Source organism: Elephantulus edwardii, unplaced genomic scaffold (assembly GCF_000299155.1).
Source record: "Elephantulus edwardii isolate Elephantulus edwardi_28Jun2011 unplaced genomic scaffold, EleEdw1.0 scaffold00019, whole genome shotgun sequence".
NCBI classification, from domain to species: Eukaryota; Metazoa; Chordata; class Mammalia; order Macroscelidea; family Macroscelididae; genus Elephantulus; species Elephantulus edwardii.
The window spans coordinates 27,815,193-27,830,895 of NW_006399769.1; the positions used below are offsets into that span (position 1 = coordinate 27,815,193).

At 36.7% G+C, this 15,703-nt stretch overlaps 1 protein-coding gene across 1 annotated transcript in view; it reads right to left on the minus strand.

The window, feature by feature from the left end:
- The window catches only part of SLC30A6 (solute carrier family 30 (zinc transporter), member 6), a 53,313-nt gene extending 37,810 nt beyond the window's left edge, over positions 1 to 15,503 (minus strand). Inside the window, exons 1-4 of the mRNA XM_006882365.1 lie at positions 15,415 to 15,503; positions 4,238 to 4,322; positions 2,722 to 2,764; positions 854 to 919 (exon numbers count right to left, since the gene is read on the minus strand). Of these exons, the coding sequence (XP_006882427.1) occupies positions 854 to 919; positions 2,722 to 2,764; positions 4,238 to 4,265 (137 nt within the window). The 5' untranslated portion in view covers positions 4,266 to 4,322; positions 15,415 to 15,503. The remainder of the gene's footprint in view (positions 1 to 853; positions 920 to 2,721; positions 2,765 to 4,237; positions 4,323 to 15,414) is intronic.
- Positions 15,504 to 15,703: the final 200 nt, after the last annotated feature.

The window sequence follows — 15,703 nt, forward strand, 5'->3', positions numbered from 1 at the left end:
GGACCTCTCAAGAGAACTGAGAAGTAACAAAGTCAGTCTGGAGACTAAGGTGCACCTGATTCAGGCCATAGTCTTCACAATTACTTGCCATGCATCAGAAAGCTGGGCAATGACTAGGGAAGACAGAATGAGAATAGATGCCTTTGAGCTGTGGTGCTGACTGCCAGAAGAACAAACTGGTTTATCCTAGAGAGAGTGAAATCAGGCTGCTCCTTGGAGGTAAGGATTCTGATGCTTTGTCTGACATACTCTGGGCATATTGCAAGTAGGAACCAGTCCTTGGAGAGGAATGTCATGCTTGGAAAGGTAGAGGGACAGCACAAGAGAGGAAGACCTTCAATGAGATGGATTTATTCCGTGACTGGGGTAATGAGGGTAGGTAGGTGTGTCAGAGACAATAAAGTGGGCACAAGATAGATAGAGCAGGTTTCAAGGCTGTTGTATATAGGATCGCTATGAGTTGCAAGCAACTCGACAGCACATTAACAACAAAACCCACTGGATGGGCCGCCACGAATGGGTTCTGACTTGATGGCAATGAGAGAGAGAGAGAGAAAGAACTTCGTATCTGGGAGGATAATTTACATTAAAATCCTTTGCAGTTTATCTAAAATAAGAGATTTCAAAAATATTTGAGAACTGAATGTGAATATTTTATTCTAATGTTTCATATTATAAATATTCATGTTTCTTTTCTAAAATTCTCTTGGAAGCTACTTTGCTATTCATTTTCATAATCTGTTTATTATTCTACTAAAAATATATTTATTTTTCATAAATACACCAGTTCTTTACTGTTTAGTGTAACTATGATTTTAATAGTAGTAAGTGATCAAAAAATAATTTTACTTACCCAAATGAGTAGACAGGACTAGGTTTCCTCATCATTACCCAATAACTTATTAGACATGTCATTAAACTAAGAAAAATGAAAATATTTTAGCATTAAAATAGAGCTAAAAGAGAACATGCAAGGAGAAATTAAGTTTTCAGTGTCTAAACTGCTTAAAGTTATCAGGGTTTGACAGATTATATGAATAATAAATTTTTCTAGTAGATCATAATCTCAAAAAGTATCCTAACACATAGTTTTACTTAGAAAATGGCAGTTTAACATGGAGAAATTGAAAGAAGTTAGGACACATTCTTTAGTCAATTAAATGGAATCTAAATCCATCTTTTCTCAAATCAAGTAGTAAACTGACTATTCTAAATTATTTTCATGACAGAGAATATTAAGCAAAATGACAGTAATAATAACAATATCAACAGAAAAACACCTAGAAGGTATACAAAATGAATTTTTATGTTTATAAATTTTACTCAACCTTTGTTAGAGATGAGACTAAATATATTAATTCATCTTGATTCTAGATAGAGTAAAATTATGCTCATTCTCTAATTTGGGTAGGAATTTACTCTAAGGCAACCTACTGCAGTGTGAAATTCAAGTAACAATTACCTGTTTTAGATCTAATCAAGTAGATTTCGTTACCTGATAAATGAAAAGGTGTTCTTATAAAAAAAGCTGTGGCTCAGATCTTAGACATGAAAGCCGAAGTATTTTACAGCCTTGCAGTGGAAGCATGAAACCTCCCTGAAGCAGAGAGCCATGAGACTGTCTAGCTCACGGTTCCTCCCTTTAATTATGAACGTGCCTCCATTTCTTTTCTCATCTGCAGTTACAATGAGAACTGTTATGTTCGTAAACCATGATCCTGCTCCCTGGTAACAACTCACTCTTGCAGAGACAGGCAGCTGACTTACAACAAATCAAAGCCCTTCCTGGGGAAATCTGGAATTGCAACCAAGGCAAAACCAAAAACCAACATGATTGCTATTCATTCTGACTCATAGCGACCCCATGTTTTACAGACTAGAACTGTTCCAGATAATTTTCTTGGCTGAAAATTAATTGCACATTGTATCAAGACTTGAATTCCAAGTCAGTGGTTCACAACCACCAGCGGCTTCTTGAAAGAAAAGACTCAAGTGGTTTGTTTCATAAAGATTACAGTCTAGGAAACGCTATTAAGCAGTTTGATTATTATATAGGGTTGCTATGAGTTAAAATGAACCCAGCTAAACAACAATACAACAACAATCTTTATGAAAGCATATTGCCAGGCCATTTTCCCCCAGCATCACTAGCTGACTCTAAATTATTTTGCACCACTCACGGACCTTCAGAACTTAAACTTGTTTGTTTTTCCTTTCTTTCTTCTTAAAAATTCTGTATGTGTGTGGTGAAGCATGCCACGTTAACATTTCCATGTATATGGTTAAAAAACAGTAATTAAATTGCTCATATTATAAAATATTCTCATTGATCCGTTTTCAAATTATCCCACCATCATTAACATAAATTCAATGTCCCTCTAAAATAGGGGTTTCCTGAATAACAGAAATGTAAACTTGGAAGTTAGAAGCAATATATCAAGAAAAAAAGGATTGAAAAAAAACCCACATAGGTTTGAACAGAAAAAGGGGATATGCTGCATGATTTAAAATCAGGAAAGGTATGTTAATCCTTTCCCCATACCTATTCAACATGTATGCTGAGTAGCTTCAGGATTGGAGGAAGACTCTCCAAAAACATGCACTCATTTTGTAGATGACTCAACTTTGACTGCAGAAAGTGAAGAAGACTTGAAGCACTAAGTTTAAGGTTTAAAAATCATCCCAAGTCAATAAAAATATTTAAATATTTTTAAAACTTACCTAAAAAGATCAAAAATTGTCAGGTATGTATAGGCAGTTAAAGCTGCAAAAAGAAAAAGACTTATAAAAATGTTACTGTTAAGAAAATATCAAAATATGTCATGCCAGGTCATTATGAAAAAGGTTATAAGTCAGTGACCAATCTCATAAATTAGCAAATGTCAAGTAAATTTGATCCATATACATGGCCAAAGTTAGTTTTAGGGAAAGCTCATTCTAGAGACTGATTTCTCCATTGGGAAAAACGAAGTAGCAAATGCTCAAAGGCACTGACCACTTTCCTGCCTGTCATCCCAGTATATTTTATAGGCACTCTTTTAATAACTAGAAGAAAATGAACCTGCTGCCACTGAGTCAGTTCTGAAGCGATAAATCTTTACTGGAAGAGATTATTCATGTTTATTCAAGTAGTTATGGATCCAAACTACTAACATTTCAGGTAGCTGTGAAACACATAATTAACATACCAACCACCAAAGCTAAGATACATAAAATATGAAGTTATTGCTCTAAAATAAACCACCATAGAATGTTCTGGATGGAGCAAGGGGCAAATGTTGCAAAAAACCTAAAAAAAAAATAAAAAGGCCAGGCTTACTGATCCAATGGAGACTGACAGATTCCCTGAAACTATGAGCTATAGTCACCCTTCCGGCCTGGAACAAGACTCACTCCTGTGGCTCAACTGTCAGACGAACAACAGACAGGCCTATAAGGTGACAATAATGCTACGGAAGCATGCACTCCTTATAATAACCCAACCAGATAAGGTGAAAAGAGCAGCATTAGCAAAAGAATAAAACCTTGAGAGCAGGAAAGGATAACACAGAAAGATTAAGGGAAATGAGAATTACAAGGAAAAAGTGTAAAGAGTGCAGTAAATTGTGGGTATTGTAATTAATGTTATAAAACAAAATTAGTATGAACAATTCAATGGAAAATCAATTTGCATTGTAAACTTTGATTCAAATCACAAATACAGATAAATAAAAAGCAAGCACCAAAGAAATACATTCCTTTTTTTAAAAAAATTCCAACAAATCCCCAAATATTAATATATGAAATAAAATAAAGTACTAATTTATTACATTAAGTTTTAGAAATAGATTTAAAGAAACAGCTTATTTAAGAAAGTAATGGGGGGAGATCTGGTGGCCTGGTGGCAAGAAGCTGAACTGCAATCACAGAGATATGCGGTTCGAATCCACCAGATGCTCTGCCAGAGAAGGAGGGGCCATCTCATCCCGTACCAGTCAGATCCAATTTGACGGTACACACACACACACACACACACACACACACACACACAATAATAAAATTTTAAAAAAAGAAAGTAATGATCCAAAATTGAACCAAACACTTTAAACTAAGAGGCACTTTTATAAAATAATCTTTTATAAAATTTTAAATGTACTTCAAAATAACATTTTGTGATACAAAAAAGAAGACACCTTTATTTACAATCAGAATAGTAAATGAAATCATTAACACAATAAAAAAAGAGAATCTGACATACCTATACTGTTAGTGGAACTACACCACATTAGCAGGAAACCAGTACATACTAAATTTATTGTACCAAAGAGCAAGATCTTCCAAGACTGCAAAAGAGAAAAATTACTTGTAGAGTGTTGAATCTGTTCAAGTTGATATCATTCACTTTAAAGAAATAAAGGAAATAAAAATAAACAAAATTTCCTTCAAAAAGTTTACGTTGCATCCTCTATTTATCTACCCAAACGATTAAAAATTCCAAAATGAAAAGTATTAACAAGAAAATAAATCTGACACAGAAACTATTAAATAGTTGATAAAAATGAAAAATGCATACACATACAATTTTGTCTTGCATTAATATGTACAATGGTGGAAGGACAGTGCAAAAGAGGAAGACCCTCGATGAGATAGATCAATTCAGTAACTGGGATAATGGGGGTAGGTGTGTCAGAGACAGTAAGATTGGCACAGGATAGAGCAGAGTTTAGGGTGGTTGTACATAGGGTCGTTATGAGATGCAGATGGTTTGACGGCACATAACAAAAACAACAACAACAATATATACAAAGACCATGACAAAGGGGCCTTGAGTTTTGTTTTTTAAAATGGATGCAGTTATGTCAGAATGCTGGTTTAACACAATGGTTTGGTAAGGTTGAGTGTGTGTGTGTGTGTGTGTGTGTGTGTGTGTGTGTAAGTAATTTTAATGAAAGTTTAGATAATGACAAAGCAAATGGAGTAAAATAAAATCACGAGGAAAGAGAGTAAGAAGTTCCTTATAACTATCTTGTAACTTTTCTGTTAAGTTTCAAATTAATGAAAATTAAGTTACCAAACAAAAAGGCAGAATTTTGTTACTGATCAAGACTGAAAAAGAGAGAAAAGATCACTGTGGTTTCAAGTTCACAGAAGAATGAGGATCTGAGACAGGCCTTGGAAAGCAAGCTAAAAGTTAGATAAAGGAAGGAGGAAGGGAATTCCAAGAAGAAAGAAAGATCAAGTGATTTGCCTCACTTCTAAAAAGAAGGCAGAAGGGAGACAAGGGAGACATATGATAGCTTGGAAATGTTGCTGTTGATGTTGCTGCTGCTACCAAGGAGTCCCTCCTGATTCACTGGGATCTCATGTATGCAGATTGTTCTATTTCATTTTTAAGGCTGACTTCTGAGAAGCAGATCATTAGACTGGTCTTCTGAGCTATCTCTGGGTGAGTTCAAACCCACCAACATTTTGTCTGAGAGCTGTTTGCGTCACTTTGTAGTGAAGCACAGAGGAAAGAAATGTATGAAAATTCTGTTATTGATTGGAAGTATTGAAAAAAGGTGGAGGCCAAGTGTTATATGGGATTACTGTTGTTGCTGTTGTTCTTAGGAACAGTCATGGACAACTCATAGCGACACTATGAACAGACATGTATCCTTTTCTATTATGTGTCATCATCATCTCTGACTATCTATCTTGAGACCATCGTTGCAGCTACTGTGTCAATTCACCTTGTTCTCTTTCACCAACCCTCCAGCTTTCCAAGAATGATTGTCCCTCTTCAAGGTTATCTAGCCTCTCCTAGAAACATGTCCAATATATGTGAGACAAAGCTCTGTCATCTTTGCCTCTAAGGTGCCCTCTGATTGCACTTTATCCAAGACATATGTTTGTTCTTTTGGCAGTCCATGGGATACTCGACACTATTTTCCAACATCACAGTGCAAAGACATCAATAATTCTGTTATTCACTGTCTAGCTTTCAGATGCATATCAAGTGATTGAAAAGACAATGGCCTGAATCAAGTGCACCTTGCTGTTGTTCTGTGCCATCGAGTAACTTGCGACTTGCGACGCATAGCAACCCTGTGTACAACAACTTGAAGCCTGCTCTATTCTGTGCCAACTTTATGGTCTCCAACACATCTATCTTCATTACCCCAGTCACTGAATCAATCCATCTAATTGACGGTCTCCCTCTCTTTCTCTGTTCCTCCACCCTTCCAAGCATGATATCCTTCTCCAAGGACTTGTGATCAGGCGCACCTTAGTCTCCAGACTGGCATCATTGCTCTTCAGTACTCTAGAGGGGTCCCTGACAGCCGACTTTGCCAATGCAATTTGTCTCATGATTTCCTGGCTACTGGTACCAAAAGTATAGATTGTGGAGTCAAGCAAACTAAAGCTGTTAACAATTTCTATCTTTTCACCATCCATCATGATGTTGCCAATTAGTCTTCAAATTCCTATCATTGCCCTTCAATAATCTGGAGAGGTCCCTGACCATAGAATTTTCCAATGCAGTATGTCTCTTGATCTTCTGACCGCTGCTACCAAAGGAATTGATTGTGGAATCAAGAAAGATGAAGTCGTTGACAATATCAATCTTTTCTCCATCTATCATGATGTTACTTGTTACGTCAATGATGAGAATTATTTCCCTGAGATTGAGATGCAACCCATATTCAAGGCTGTAGTCTTTAATCTTCTGTAGCAAGCACTTCAAGTCCTCCTCACTTTCAGGAAGCAAAGTTCTGTCATCTGCATAACAGAGGTTGTTATGCAGGCTGTTAGGTTGTTTTCCTCCAACCCTGATGCCACATTCTTCTTTACAGAATCTGGCTTCTCAAATAATTTTCTCAGATATAAAATGTATAGGTATGGAGCGAGAACACAATCTTGATGCACACCTTTCTTAATTTTAAACCATGTAGTGTTCCCTTGCTGTTTGCCTAACAGCTTCTTGGTCTAGGTATACAGGTTTCTCATGAGCACAGTTAAGTGTTCTGGGATTTCCATTCTTCTCAGTGTCAACTGTAATGTTATAATCCACACATTCAAATGCCTTTGCATAGTAAATAAAGCACAAATAGACATTTGTCTGGCATTCTCTGCTTTCAGCTATGATCTACCTGACATCACCAATTACATCCCACAATTATATATGCCACAGCCTCTTCCAAACTCAGCTTGAACTTCTAGCAGTTCCCTATGGACTGTTCTAGCCTTTTTTGCCCCCTAGCAGTTTTTAAAAATCTTCAGCAATATTTTGCTTGCATGTGATATTAATGATACTGTTCAATAATTTCCACATTCTACTGAATCACTCTTCTTGGGAATGAGGCCAAATACAATTTCTTCTGGTCATTCAGCCAGGCAGCTGTCCTCCAAATTTCCTAGCACAGACTGGTGAGCACACCCAGGGTTGCATCTGTCATCTGAACCATGTCAGCTGAAATAAGTTCATTGATTCCTGGGGCTTTATTTTTTGCCATTACCTCCAGTGGAACTTGAGGCTCTTCTTTCATCACCATTGGTTCATAATCATATAGTATTGCCCAAAGTATTTCCATGTTGTCCAATTCTTTTGGTACAGAGATTCTGTGTATACCTTCCATCTTCTTTTGATGCTTCCTGGATCATTTAAGACTTTTCCCATAGCATCTCTCAGTATTGTAACATGAGGATTGAATTTCTTTTTCAGTTCAAGAAACACCAAATAAATTCTTTCTTTTCATTCTCCAATTCCAGGTCTCTGAACATTCTGTTGAAATCGTTTGCTTTGTCTTCTTGAGCTGCCCTTTAAAATCTTCTGTTAAGCTCTTTTTTTTTTAAAAAAAATTATTTTATTATTGTTTGTGTACCGTAAAATCAGATCTGACTGGTACAGGAGGAAACTGCCCCGCCTTCTCCAGCAGAGCATCTGGTGGATTCAAACCACGTACCTCTGGGATTGCAGTGCAGCTTCTTGCCAGTAGGCCGTCAGAGCTCCCTTATGTTAAGCTCTTTTACCTCAACATCATCCCTTTGTTTTGGCTTTTTTTTTATATATTAAATTTTATTAATTTTAATGAACATTTAGAGAGATTTTGGGTTTTCATTCATTCATTGTTGCACTATGTTTTGGCTTCTTAATGTTCTAATGTAGTTTTCAGAGTCTCTTCTGACATACATCTTGGGTTTTGGGGTTTTTTTTTTTCTCTCTTCTGTCTCTGTAATGACCTTTAGCTTTCTTCATGGATGTTATCTCCTTGATGTCATCCCAAAACTCATGTGGTCTTCAATTACTGGTGTTCAATGCTTAAAATGTATTCTTAAAATTATTTTTAAATTCAAGTGAGATAGACTCAAGATCATATTCTGGTTCTTACAGATTTGTTTTCATTTTCTTTAGTCACAATTTGAACTTGCACATGAATAACTGATGATCTGACTCACAGTCTGCCTTTGGCCTAGTTGTGACTGCTAATATTGAGCTTCTCAACAATTCCTTTTACAGATGTTGTCAATCTTATGCCCATGCAGTTCATCTGGTGAAATCAATGTGTAAAGTCACCACTTTAGGTTTTTTTTTTTAAAAAAACAAAACCATTAAACATACAAAATTCAATCCTTCTATTTCTAGTCTTCTTTCTGTCACCAAGGCCAAACTTTCCAACTATCCTGCCTTCTTCTTCATCATTGTTTCCAACTTTTGCACCAACGATCATTAACACATCTTGATTGCATGTTTCATCAATTTCAGACCACAAAACTTGATAAAAATCTCTTTTTGTTTGAGCTGTTAGTACATGTATTTGAATAACAGTCGTTATTAAAAGCAAATTATTTTATGAAGAATGTAATATCAGGATTGCAAGAAGACTCATAAATAACCTTCCTTATGCAGATGACACTTTGCTTGATGAAAGTGAGGAGGTCTGGAAGTGCTTGCTATAGGTGATCAAACACTGCAGCCTTCAATATGGATTGCATCTCAACATCAAAGAAACAAAAACTCTCTCCACTAGACCAATAAGCAACATCATGATAGAGGAGAAAAGATTGAAACTGTCAATGACTTCATCTTACTTAGATCCACAACCAACACACTTGGTACCAGCAGTCAAGAGATGTACTGCATTAGAAAAGTTTGTGGCCAGGGACCTCTCCAAGTTACTGAGAAGCAATGACATTAGTTTCAAGACTACGGTACACCAAATTCAGGCCATAGTCTCTTTAATCACTTTTTCTGTTGCTGAGGGCTGGACAACAAATAAGGATGATAGAAGAATTGATGCCTTTGAGTTGTGGTGCTGAAGAAGAGTTCTAAATATCCAATGGACTGCCAAAGGAACAGATAGGTCTTGGAGAAGGTGCACTGCTCCTTGATGGCAAGTATGATAAAGCTTCATCTCACATACTTTTAGCATGTTGATAGAAGAGGCTATTACTTGGAGAGAAACATCATGTTTGGAAAGGTGATGGCAAAAGAAGGAAAGACCTTCAATCAAGTGGACTGACACTGTGACTGCAGCAATGGGCTCGAGTGTATCAGAGATTGTGAGGATGGCACAGGATAGGGCAGGAGTCAGTTCTGTTGCCCAGAGAGTTGTTATGAGTCACAACAACAGCTACGTAGATAAGAAAGGATCTGTAGTGTCTTATGTATTGACAAAGGAACTGAAATTTATTGTAAATAAGAGAGAAAGTAATTTTACATTTTATAAATAATATTCTGGCAGCTCTATGGAGAATGGATTGTATAGAGGCAAGGATATAAGTGACTGTAATAAACCAAGAAAGAAATGATGGTGATTTTAAAAGAGTTCTAAGAGCTGGATTCTGAGTATTTAATGAAGACAGAGCTAGTAGGATTTGCTGATAAAACAGATGTGAGAAGTATGAGAAAGAGAGGTGTTGTGAATCCTTTCAAGTCCTAAGCATTTAAAACAGAGTAGTCATCTAGTGAGGGAGGAGTAGATCAAAGTTCAGATCACATAAAGTTTGAGATACCTGTTAACTATACCAGTAGAAGTGTTGTGACTATTATATATAGGAAACTGGTGGTAGAAAAGAGAATAGGGTTTGAGATAAAAATACAGGATATCATTATATTGATAATAGTTAGAGCCATGGAATTAGTGAGATTGCCAAAAGTAAGCAGATATAATAGCCAGTCATAGGATTACTGACACAAACTGAAGACCCTAATAGCCATGTCATTGTACATTCTGTATAGCAAACATTGAATGAGAATCTGTTTTCATATATATATAAAGTAATGATCAAGTAAATAGAATCAATGTCAAGAGTCCACAAAAAATATTTTAAAGAGGAAGTATTCAATTTTGTCAAATGCTACTGGATGTCAAATAGGATGAGAAATGTTTTGTTTTGTTTTTAATATAGCAATAGGGTCATTGGTTGGTTACCTTGTAAAAGTTGTTTGTGTGGATGAATAAGTAACAATACCAGACTAGAATGGCTTCAGTGGCAAGGAAAAGAGAAAATAAACATAGACAACTCTTTTGAGTAGTTTCACTATGAAAAGGAGCATAGAAATGAAGGATTAGATGAGAGCAGAATATAATTACTATGCAAGAAAGGTGAATAATACAAAAAGAGAAAATAATGCAAGAAAAACAGAACAGTTTGAATACTCAACAAGTGAAAGGACTGGCCTTAGAGAGTAGAGAGGATAGTTAATTCACAGACACTGGGTGACAGGAGCAGAGTATTAGAAGATGTACTAATTAGGGGATGTAGAAGTTCTCTTCAGGTTATTTTTCTCTTAGAAAAACAGGAAGGATGATCAACAGGTTTGAGGGAGGACAGAAAAGATGATTTTGGAAGTTTGAAAAGAGAACTGAAAGAAAAGCATAAGCACGTCATTTAGGAGTAGGAAATTGCTCGAACTAAGTTCTCCATGCTCCAAGATGACATTTCTCTAATTTAAAGAAATGTGCTATAGTCATGTTAAATACTATAACGGTTACTTATCATGGACAGCGTTTAGAGGAGCTTCCAAACTGATTTTGGTCTGGAAGCAGGTATGGCATCCACTTCCTAAAACAGATGCTTCTGTAAACTCTATAGACTCTATAATCATACAGAAATTATGTTAATTAAAGAACAGAGTTTAGGTCTTTTGTTCAGAGGGTCACTATGAGTTGTATTAGACTTGATGACACTTAACCACTGCTAAGTGAGACTAATGTTATTTTTGGAGGAACATGCTTCTACTTTGTACATCACTCTTTATCAACTTGCTGTCCTGAGGTAGTCTGGGTTTGCTGTGATGCTGAACCTTGTGCCACTGGGGTATCAAATACCATAATGGTCTCCCAATGTGGAGAGTGGTTAATGGAGCTCCAAGATGTAAAACAGGTTTGGAAGCAGGAGTGGCATCCACTTCCTAAACCACATGCCTAGGAAACTCTATGAACTTGGAGAAACAACAATAATTATGGAAATTATGGAAAACTCTTTTGTTCAAAGAGTCACTATGAGTCATACTTGACTCGTTGGCAATCAACAACAAGTAGGCATCTGGAGCGCTGGTTGCTCAACAGTAAGGAACTGTGCTGTCAACACCACGGTATACAGTTTGGATCTACCAACTGCTCTGCTAGAGAAAGATGGGCAATCTCCTCCCATGTGATTTACTGCCTCTGAAAACCTGCTGGAGGGTCAGCTAGGGGTCGGTTCTGACTCGAAAGTACACAACAACAATAGGAGGCATCTGAGGAAGCTCTAGTGGCCTAGTGGTAAGAAGGTGCACTGTCAACCTGAAGGCATGAATGGTTCAAATCCACCAGCTGCTCTACAGGAAAAAGATGGGCAATCTCTTCTTGTGTGATTTACTGCCCCTGAAAACCTGCTGATGGGTCAACAATGAGTCAGTTACGAGTTGACAGAACATACAAGTAGGCATCTTAGGAAGCTCTGGTGGCCTAGTCATAGGGAGTTGCACTGATAACCCAAAGGTAGTGCCTCTCTGGCAGTTCAAATCCACCAAAAGCCCCATAAAAAAGACCAGCACTCTCTTCCCATTCAATTTACAGCTTCAAAAACCCAATGGAGGGTCAGCTATGAGCCAGTTCCACCTCCGTGACAACGAATGAGTAGTTAAAATCTCAACGTGAAAATGGTGGTACAGGCTGCAATAATGGCCTCCTCAGAATGAATTTAAAGTAGGACTTGTGTACTGTAGAGTCAGAACTAATCTCAGGAGAGGAGACTGCCCATCCTTCTCCCACAAAGTAGGACTACTCAGTATGATTTTCTGTTTGGGCTACATTCAGTCGTTTAGTGCACATGAGGGTAGAAAGAAAATAGACTTAATGAAGGTTAAGGATTTAACAAAGACAGTGATAAAATGTATGATGGTTGACTCTGGAGAACATTATGCTGAGTGAAATATCCCAGTCACAAAAGGACAAATATTACATGATGCCACTGTTGTAGAATGGGACTGTCCTTGGGGTTGGGGAGAGACAGTAAGATGGGTTCAATAATGTATACTGCACTGAAACAGAGGAGGGAGAAAACTGTTTAAAAGGGATATATAACTAGGTATTTCTGTCATCACAGGAGACTAGAGCGAGGGCTACATGGTGGAGGGGACCTGGGGGAGGGTTTGTAAAACAATGAAAGAATCTTTTCTTTTACTTTTCCATAATTTTTGGACTCATGTACTTATAACTTGTTAGTCAAATTTGTATCTTCTAGGTTGCAACACCCCCATGATACATCTTCAAGGATATGAACATGTACGGCCAAGCACAATCAATAAGAGTGCATCTAAATTCCAAAATCAATCTCCATAATAGTCTATGTGTTTCCTACTGCCAAAGGGGCCCTTTAGAGTAGTGAGAGAAGATCTTCACCCTGAAACCCACAGCGTCCCTTTTCAGCAGGAAGTAGCTAAGAGAATACGCCGTCCCCTTTTCCTTATGACTCAGGGTGAAGTCTCTCTCAGGGAGGAGTGATAGGGAATGGCAAAGGATACACTGACAAAGAAGATTGATCAGAACTGGCTTTGACAAGCACTGTGGCATTTGGACAAGAACAAACTGGGAGGAGGGTAGAGAGAATAGTGCAACAATGAATGAATGGAAACCCAAAATCTCTGTAAATGTTTATGAAAATTAATAAAATATAATTATAGAAAAAAAAAGACTAGAAAAAAAAAGTATGATAAGGGAAGTTGGTGGTGGTGTTGTTATGTATCATTGAGTGGGAACTGAGCCATAGCAGGTGTCCAAAGGCAGTAAATCAAATGGGAAGAGATTATCCCCAGGGTGGGGCAAAAAGTCAAGGGAATATGCAAGAAAAGAATGATGAGTCACAGAGCCTAAACTGAATAAGAAAGTAAGTAGAGAAAGAAAAAAAAGGCAACATGAGATACAGTGAAAATAGTCAATGGATTACCAACGGTCAAAGGTTGTGATAAGATTGAAGGATTCTTTGAGTCAGGATATCAGCAGGCATGAACTAAAAAGACATGAGGCAATAACTGGTGAGTATAATGTTCGAAACTGATACAACAAAAGGATGTAGGTATAAGAAGTGATAGCCTATATATGACCGACCATAGGGAGCTCTGGTGACCTTAGAGTAGGGAGTTGTGCTGACAACCCAGACAAGTGGTTTAAATCCACCAAAGGAAAAAGGGCAATCTATTCTTATGCACTTTGGTGTTTGAAAATCCACAGGAGATGAGTGAGTTCTGACTCAAGGGCATACAACAAGAACAACAAATTTGACCAAAGCTGGAGATAGAAAGATTTTTCCCCCCAAAGTAAGCAAGCAACTATTCTAAAAAAATAAAACCAGACAACAACAACAAACTAATTCTCAAATGTATTGCCTTCAAATCAGTCATAGCAACCTTCCATCAGGATTCCGAGGCTATAAATCTGAATGGGAGGAGAATGCCCATCTTTCTCCCACAAAGCTGTTGATGAATTTGAACTTGAAAAATGCCACCTTTTGGTAACCAGCACAATACTCTATGAACTACAAGATAAATCTCAAAAATGATGATAGATGCAGTGGTGAAGAGAGACAAGCCAGATGTATCACACAAGATTTAAATTATGGCAGGTGTTCCTGTATTAGTTTGTTCCTGCTGACATTTTGTGCTACATGGAATATAACAAAACTATATTTAACTATTCTCAAAAGATCACTCTAAAGTCCATTAGAGAAGTCAATGAATTATCTGTTCTTTTCATCTTTATTATTCAAGCCTTGGCAGCAGGTTTTAGGAAAAGGAGATTAGATTCAGTGGCAAATTATCACCAAAAAGAAGCTTTTTGTTTAACTATCACAATTACATGGCCAATATCATTGTTATTTCTTATTATGTTCCACTGAAGTTATGTTTATTTAAAAGTCATCAAAATGTTATGGCTGTCTTTCTACAAAGATGGTACCAAAAGCAAAGAAGGAAGCCCCTGTCCCTCCAAAATCTGAAGCCAAAGCAAAGGTGCTAAAGGCCAAGAAGGCAGTCCTGAAGGGCATCCACAGCCAGAGAAAAAAAGAAGATCTGCACGTCACCCACCTTCCAATAGTCTAAAACACTGAGACTCTGAAGGCAGCTCAAATACCCCCAGAAGAATCCAAGCTTGACCACTATGACATCATCAAGTTTCTCATGACCACTGACTCAGTCATGAAAAAGATAGAAGATAACAACACACTTGTGTTCACTTGTCAAGGCTAACAAGCAACAAATGAAACAAGCTATAAAGAAGCTCTAAGACACTGATGTGGCCAAGGTCAACATCTTGATTAGGCCTGATGGAGAGAAGAAGGCCTATGTTTGACTTGCTCCTGACTATGACACTTTGCATGGTGCCAACAAAATTGAAGCTAAACTAAGTTTAGCTGGCTAATTCTAAATATAAATTTTTCTCTCTTACACACAAAATTATGGTTGCTTAGTTTGTACTTTTATAAAAAGGTAAGCAAAATGGGCACAGTTTCTGCCCTCCCTGAACCTACAGTATAATTTAGACAACAAGGAGAACAATGAAAACAGTACAATAATTGGAAGGCCTACAGTGGTACAAAAAAGACTAATAATTATAACTATCATTTAACTTATAATTTAAAAGTATAGAATATATTTTTACACTGTTGTATTAAAAAGAAGATGTAACTTTAGACTATATTCATTCCATTTTTAAAAACTTAATAAGACAATAACAATTTTTTTTCTTTAAAACAGTTTAGATTTAGATTAAAAACTGTAGTCTTACCTACTTCTCATAAAAGCAAAACTTATAATTACATATCAGTAATTACATATCAGATAACTACATTTTACATTAAAATTACCCAACATAGAAAAAAGAAAACAGTAGTGAGATTAAAAGTAATTTTTATTTTCCTTTTAATTTTTTAAACATTATAATGGTAAATTAAAAACTAAAAATAACTTACTCGTCGGTCAGCTGCTACAAGTCTGAATTCCTGTAGTAACTTGCCAAACAAAGATCTCTGCGGTTTTCGAAAAAGATGAATTGTCCCCTTAAGAAAACAAAAACACAACAGCATTTTAAAAATTATTAACCTCAACAAGCAAGAGAAAGCTGTGACATAAGGATTATCATTGCTTGTGTCAGATGAATCTTAGTTACAAGCAGAGAATATCAGAAAAATGTTTACTTACATTTTATTGCTTATACAAAGGCATTTGACTGTGTAGATCATGAAAAATTATGGCTAATAT